Genomic DNA, 8,177 nt, shown 5'->3' on the forward strand with positions numbered 1-8,177 from the left:
TTGTTGCAAATTGTTTTGGACCTAAAAAATCAAAATGTATTGTTTTCTAAATAATGAGTAAATGTAGAGGAACAGGGATTTAGGGATCCAGCACGCAAGGGATGAATCCCAAATTTGAGCTTCACTTGAACTCAGATGAAATTTTTTTTAAAGTCTTCCAGTACGACAATCCTCCAAGATTTCTGCACTGTCCCAATTCTGACCTTTTTGTACATGCCTGATTTTCATTGTTTCCCCAATCACAGTTATCCATTCAGCTGCCAAGGCTCAACATCTTGAAGTTTCCCCCCTCTGTTTCTCCATTTCTCGATGTCACTTTCCTCCTTTTAAAATGCTACTTAAAACCCAGCTTTTGGAGGTTTTGGCCACCTATCTGAATATTTCCTCGTGAGCTAAGTTATATATGCAGTATAAATGCAGGTTCTTCAAGGGATTTGCTGCAGTAGACATTAAGAAACTATTTCCTTTATTGTGGTGGTGAAGATCCAGAACAAAGCAATCCACTTGGCACCCCGCGTGTAACCTTAAACTTTCAGTCCCTCTACCACTGATGCACAGTGATAGCAGTGTGTAGCATCTACAAGATGCATTGCAACAGCAATTCACGAAGGCTCCTTCATCAGCACCTTTCAAATCTATCACCGCTACCATCCAAAAAGATGAGCAGTGATTGCATTGGAGCACCATCACCTGGAAGTTCTCCTCCAAGCCACTGACCTGACCTAGAACCATATCACGGTTCCTTCTGTCACTGTGTCAAAGTCCTGGAACAATAGTACCATGGGTTTTCTTACAATATTTGGACTGCAGAACTTTAAGAAGGCAGCACACCATCACCACTCCAAGGGCAATTAGGGATGGGCAGTAAGTTCCGGCTTAGCCAGTGATGTTTCCGTCCTGTAAATGAATAAATTGAAGAAAGTGAACTTGTTGTTCTCAATGTTTTGCTATTTAGCAGTGTCTAATTTACCCTCTACGGTAGCACAGTGCCAGGGGTCCAGGTTCAATTCTGGCTGTAGGTCACTGACTGGAATTTACATGTTTTCCCTGTGTCTGTGTGGGTTTCCTCCAGTCCAAAGATATGAGAGTTAGGTTGATTGGCCATTTTAAATTGCCGTTTAGTGTCAGGGTGATTGGCGGGGTAAATATGTGGGTTTACAGGGATAGAGCTTTGGGATTGTTGTTGGTGCAGGCTCGAATGGCCTTCTGCACTGTAGGGATTCTAATTACCCTAGGATTTAAGAGCAACGGATGACAGCTCAGAAATAAAATTACCTAAACTTATTTGTCGTATTCTTTTTAGAACATGTAATAAATACTGAGACTGAATATTTTGGCCAAGATATACAATTACAATGCTTGCTCCAGTAAATGTGTTTATATTTTTAAATATATGGTTAAGGATTTAAGTTGTCAGATCTTTTGTTCAAAAGATTTTTGTCATCTGTGTTTTGATGTAGTATTTGTATCATTTTGTAATAGTGTCCCAGTCAAATTAGGGAATGTTACTGTTGCATTTGGTTTCATATAATGCAGTTTGATTTGATGTGATGGCTTTGATTTCAAAGTTTAAAAATATAAATTAGGATATAGCTAAGATTTTATTAATAAGATCCATCATCTATCCATTATAAAGCTAGAAATTTGTAGAGATGTTCCTGTAGGTGGTAGTACTATATGTGGTACTTTATATTTGTTCTCCCTGATTTGCTGCTTTTTATTAGGCAGGGGGTTATGATCTGATTTGGTATGGAGATAGTTGTGACAGCAACCAGATCTCAGTTCTTGTAGCTTTGTAAGCCGTTCTGTGGTGTATACATGCTGACTGAGCCTCTGATCATTCTAATGTGATTGAAGTCTCATCTTATAGTTCAAGGAAACAGTTTCTTAAGCCAGTCTAATAACATCTACAATGTTGTTAAATTTGGTTGAACCATTCATACTTTAATACCTCAAGCTTCCCTATCTCTCGTGTTCCCACATTTCTGTTCCTAAAACTACCTTTTATCTTACTTGTGATGTCGTTTTCCTCAAAAGTTTGACAAATATAAAGCCCAGAACTGGGGATGTTCTCATAACTTGTACATTCCAGATTAAGGAAGTTCTTAATTTGCTCTATAACCCATCTCCATAGAAACTTTGGGATTTTCCAGCCCCAGTACAGTGGATTCCATCACACTGCATGTAGCACTAATGTCCTTTAAGGAAGAAATCTGCCATCCTTACCTGGGGCTGGCTTTGATGCAACTCCAGATCACAACAATGTAATTGACTCTCAAAATACCCCCAGGGATGGACAGTAAATGCTGGCCAAGCCAGTAAACCCCACATACATCCCATGAATGAATAGGAAAAAAAGACAGCCAAAAATCCATTGACCTCAGATCCCACTGGCAGTTGGGACCAAAAAATCTTGCTTTGTCTTTTAGAACTATTGGAATCATTGCTCCTCTTGCCTTCCTATGTTCCCTCCTGAGTTCCAAATAGGGAGGCAATAGCCTTGCAGTTTTGGACTAGTAATCCAGAGACCCAGCATAATGCTCTGGGAATCTGGATTCAAATCCCACCACAGCAGTTGGTGAAATTCAAATGCAATAAAAATCTGGAGTTAAAAATCTAATGATGACATGAAATCATTGTCAGTTCTTGTAAGAATCCATTTAGTTCACTCATGTAATTTAGAGAAGGAATTCTGCCATCCTTACCTGATCTGACCTAAATGTGACTTACAGATCTGCTTGTGATTCCAGTTGACATTTAATTGACCCTCAAAGGTAATAAAGGATGGACTGTATATGCTGGTCCAGTCGTCAATGCCAGCATCCCATAAAAGTTTTATAAATCCTGCACATTGCAGTTGAGCTGGAGACCCATTGAATTAAGAAATACCATGTATGACAACCCATATTTCATTTGGTCAGTTTCATTTGGAAGGTGTCTTTTGAAAGTTTAGATATCAATCAATTGACATTTTGGTGACTCTTTTAATCTTAATTTTCTTCCACAGATTTCCACAAGACGGGTCCATTTGTTGTCACTGGAAGTGTAGATCAAACGGTAAAGGTCTGGGAGTGCCGCTGATAGAAATGATCTTCTGGTTTTTTTCTCCTTCCCCTTCTTTCCCTTTCCGAACAACCTAAAAACCCCCACCCCTCCGGATGCACTCAGTTACCATGGTTACCCATCAAGCTCTGTTTAATAACTATTGTCCTTTCATGTAAATTATTCTGGATGTAGATTGAGCTATTAAATGTTACACAAAAGTATTCATGCATGGTGAATCCGAATTGTATACTGTAAATTACATACGTTGTCTAGAAGTACCATAGGTAAAGAACAAGGGCTAGCATTGGTCATATTAGACCTGGAAAGCAGAAGTTGATTGGATAATTAGGGCACTGAATATGACTGAAATTATATCAACAGTTATCAGAAATGGTCTTTATTTTCATCATCATTGTAGTCTAAAGCACAAACAATGTGTTGATTCTGCAATCCTTAAATCACTTTTTGTGGTACTAGGGTTCATTTGAGGAGTGTGTAGGTGTTATCCATAAATTATCTACCAATCTGTTAGCCCCTTATAAATGGTCACAACCAAGAATCCTGTGAACTCAATTGCAATGGGTGAATTCTGAAGACCATTGTTAGATCTCCCACTCAGGCTGGGATTAACATTTACAGATAATCGCATTTTAAAGTTGGCTTTCACAATATGTAATAAATGAGACTATTTATCTTTCTAAATCTGCATGTCAAGCTCTCCAACCTTGAAATGCCTCAGCAATGATCAAATGTAAGGCCTAACAAGTGACTGCTGAAAAAACATTTGACCCCTGCAAAGATGATAGCTGCATACTATACTGAAAATCAAAAAGAACTGTCAGGTATGCATACTATCCAAGGATTGAAAGCACTTCAAACAGTACTATAATTTGAGCATTGATAAGTCTGTTTTAGTGCATACTGTTAACTGTTTAGTTATGGTCAGACAGTACATTAACCTCAAAACTGAAAATTCAAGTAGATACTTAGCTTACTTAAAATAAAGTTGATACTTCTAATGACAAGCTTAGCACCATTCCCCATTGTAGACACATTGTGTTCATATGTTTTCGAAAGATTTTAGTGGCAGTGATTCACACCATGAAAAATCCACTAAATATGCAACACTTTTAACTAAGATACCCAGTCATTTTAAACTGAACATTTTTTGTAAATGTCTAGAGAAACATGCTGAACGATTTTGTAGCAACTTAGTGCCATTTGTTTTAATAGCTGTTCTTTTATTTAAAACATATGAAAACCTTGTGCCTAATCCAGTCAGCACATCCTGCTTGAAGCAGGAGCCACATATGAAGGATATACGCTACAACTTGAAATATTTAAAAAATCGTAATTTCTAGGGTGGAATATTGCAAAAGATACTTTGTTGAAGACTATTCTCATCATCAATCAGTACAAACGGTGCTTTCGGATAATGAATCATTAAAAAGCCCTTTGGTTTTTTTTGTTGCAGTGAGACGTGCACCATGCTTTTTAATCTTGACTTTAAGCCAGTTGTCTGATTTATAGACCGATCTTGAAATTATTTTGACAACATTTGTTTTTTGATTTTGATTATTCTTTTTGTGCATGGCCCACAGCACATGCACCTCTTCCCTGTCACCTCACCCCAATTTTCTCCCCATGGTACACATGTAAAATGCCTTTGGTTGAATACTTTTTGCTTGAGAGAAAAATAATGCATAGCTTATGAAGGAACCAGTGTTGAAGGAAGAATAAAGTGCAACTTAAAATGTCACATCAGCACTAGGAATTGCATCAAGTTCTGCTTTGTCGTGTCCAATCAATGCAATTTCTTGTTCATTCTGGAGAGTGTGCAGTGATGTTTTGTGGATTCTGTGGCTGCCTGCCATTATAACTTCTGTATTCAATAGCAGTAACAGTAAAACAGCCAGATAATTCCAGTGTTCTGAATCTAAACAGAACATCAATTCTGGAAAGACCAATGTGCTCATTAGTGGGCAATTCACAGTAGCTGGTGTAAATTACATGCAGTGCATCACATGTAATGTTTTAAACTGAGTAACAAATGCAGAATGGTAATTTATAACTGCATAGGGTTAAGTTCCTGGTTGCCAATCAAAATTCTAATGAAGTTGGCCTTGACAAGTGAGCTGCACTGTTCAGTTTTTATGTTTACGCTTTTATTTTGTACTTCCATTTGTGACTAGCTCTTTCCTAAAATCTGCAATGCATTGGTGCAGCCAAAGAAATCACAGTTTAGTAGCAATTTGAATGCAAAGCCTTGTCAAGCAACTAACTGCAAATTTTTGACAAGAATCCAGTCTGCAACTGGTTTAGTGTTCCCATATCTAAACATAGTGTTGCCTGGAATTCAAAAAAAATCTGAAACCTGATGATTTGGACAGAAATAACTTACCTACAAAATATACTATTACCCTACAGAAGTTGATATGCCAAAAATTCTATTTCTCAGTACTTTCATGCCTTCTATTGCAGCTCAGGTTATTCTATGTATTCCACATTAAGCCTCATCGTAAACCTTTACAAGTTGAAATGTGGCATTTCATGTCTAAAACATCATATAAAGTTTGCTTACTGGTATTTCTTCTGGCAAATAGATTTCAGCTCTGGCAGTTGGATTTGATGTGGTTGTATTCTAGGCTAAATATTTTAACAAAGGTGCCTGTAACTATTAGCGCAAAACCAGGTTATTAAGTAAGCTTCCATTTCTCTCCCCCTTCCCTGCCCCTTGCTGAAAAATACACCAATGTCAAATTGCACAATGCTCCCAAGATTCCAAATGTTATTCAAAAGCAATTTTCCTACTTTCAGAACTCTAAATATGCTCTTGCGTGCACCTGTAATGAGCAGTAAATGCTTATTACGGTCACTGCCTAGCGTGAAGCCTTACAATGAAAGCGAAGTCCAATCAACCAAGTGACGTACAGGCAGCTTTATGGCACTGTGGCTGTGTTAAGTCAGAAACAGCCACATTTAGGTGTTTTTTTTTTTGCTGGTAATTTTTGTTAAAAGCACTTTTCTGTCAAAATTAACATACTTGACTGACAATGGCACTCCTGTTGGATACTCTGCAACTCGAGAATGCTAGCACATGTATCAATAATTATAATTGAGTGGTACGGTATTAAAGCTTGTGGTGCTGTAAGGAAATTGAAACAGTAGTTGTGGTAGCTCAGCTTTGAAGTGTTTGCAACTATTTTAGCTTAAGTGTTGAAAAAATATTTTCTGAGCAACTGATTTACCTTGAGGCCTAACAGAGCTACCCTCGTGTTTGATTTCGCACCAATCTAACATCATTATAGCCTGCTTACATGTGGAATACAGTTCATTCCTTTTAGGAGCATGTAGAATTTTTCAATAATAAAATTCACTGTCTTGACCAAAATTGCTTTTGCCTTTCCATTTTTTAATCCAAAAATGTGTACATAGGAAACAATTGTTTTAATGAGGAAACTGCTCTTAAATGGAGTAACCTGTAAACTCACTTGCTAAGTGAAACACATGAACCAAGATCATTTTAAACCCATTACACATTCCAGAAATGAGCCCTTAACAATCTATGTGCCCCATTCCAAATCGTTGGTGACTTTAATATAACCGCTTCAATATATATTGGTTGAAACCATCTGGCACGATTTGGCCTTTGTTGAAGTTGAAAAGAGAACTTGTATAGCATCTTGCACTTTAAAACAACAAAAACCGTCCTGCTTTCTTCAGTGCGTGTATAGTGTGACCAATGCTATGTCCAAGGCACTAAACAAACCTAGTAGCTAGCAAGTGTAAGGGGCTATGGAGCACTGTAGTTTTGAAAGCTTGGTTATAGACTCACCAAGCCCAGTCTACTGTCAGTACCCTGCTTCTCCTATTTGCCTCTTCCTCTTTTTGTGAATTGCCTGGTTCAAACTCTTCTTTAAATGGCCATTCCCACTGGAGCCATTTTTAACCCTTCAGACTCTGTTTTGTCAGCTATTTTATTGGCTGTTAATTGACCTTTGCCATTCCCACTGTATCATGTGATTGGCTGCTTTCTAGTCCTGCCTTTTCCCTCCAGTGTTCCTAAGGTGTTCCTGAAGACCAGTAGTGAACCTCCAAGTAGACGTTGTACTCATCACTGACACTATGGCAAGAAGTAATTTTACAAGCAGAAGCAAAGGGTGCAATTATAAGTACCAGGACTGTGAGAAGATAATTGAGCTATTGACACAGTACAAGCAATCAGTTAAGGAATGTATATACTGCTGTGTGTTTTACAGTAAGATTTGTTGCTATCAAACTGTGTAAAACAAGATTTATTCATGTTTTCTGCATATTAAAATCTTAATGTACCAATTGGTAAAGACTATTAAAATGCATACAAAACTGCTGTGTTTTTTCCTTCCTCTTTGTGATGGATTTTCTTTTACTAAATCCATTGTTTGTGTCTTGCACCATACTGATGCTTTTATATCACTGGTCAAGATGCCAATCCTGGAATTGTGCAGCTTTTTAAACAGGGCAGTGTTTGTTAATGAAAAATGAGACTGACCGTGGATTCTAATCCTGCAGCAACACTGCTGTTCAAATTGGTAGTGTCCATAGCATGTCCTTCCCTAGTGATGGATGTTTGGACTTGGAGGTCAGTGATTATGAATTTGTTTATATTCTGGTGTGCGTGCATGCTTGGGCTACAACACTCTGCAGGTGTTGGAGAAGATGTAAGAGAAACAAACTGGTCATGTGTGTCACAACAATAAAATTGAGTTTTCAGGACATTGGTGCTGAAAATGAAGGAATCACTTTCTACCTCCCCTTGTCTTTTTTAAAGATTAATTCTTCCATTGATTATCAAGTTTGTCCATTAGCTATGAATTATGTATAATTAGTTTAGAACCAACCAAGAAATAATTGGTTATTCATTTTAATTTGTTAGTGATGCATAAAAATCAAATAACTTCTAGTAAATAAAACAACACATACAAGGCATTAGGCAGGCAGACTCCATTGTTATAATTTTATTGCAAGTTCTTAATACGTGAAAGTTTCGTTTTCTTGTAAATGCTATTTGCAGAATGACTACAAAAATTTATAGAACATAGTCAAAATACAGGAAAAATGACAATCAAAGATCTGTCATGAATGATCCAAAT

At 37.4% G+C, this 8,177-nt stretch overlaps 1 protein-coding gene across 2 annotated transcripts in view; it reads left to right on the forward strand.

The window, feature by feature from the left end:
- LOC145357462 (lissencephaly-1 homolog) overlaps nucleotides 1–7,414 on the forward strand; it is a 110,468-nt gene extending 103,054 nt beyond the window's left edge. For both annotated transcript variants that reach the window (XM_080210819.1, XM_080210818.1), the window contains exon 11: nucleotides 3,008–7,414. In XM_080210819.1, the coding sequence (XP_080066945.1) occupies nucleotides 3,008–3,081 (74 nt within the window). In that variant the 3' untranslated portion in view covers nucleotides 3,082–7,414. The remainder of the gene's footprint in view (nucleotides 1–3,007) is intronic.
- Nucleotides 7,415–8,177: the final 763 nt, after the last annotated feature.

The sequence above is a fragment of the Carcharhinus amblyrhynchos genome, chromosome 23 (assembly GCF_965287045.1).
Source record: "Carcharhinus amblyrhynchos chromosome 23, sCarAmb.v2.hapA, whole genome shotgun sequence".
NCBI classification, from domain to species: Eukaryota; Metazoa; Chordata; class Chondrichthyes; order Carcharhiniformes; family Carcharhinidae; genus Carcharhinus; species Carcharhinus amblyrhynchos.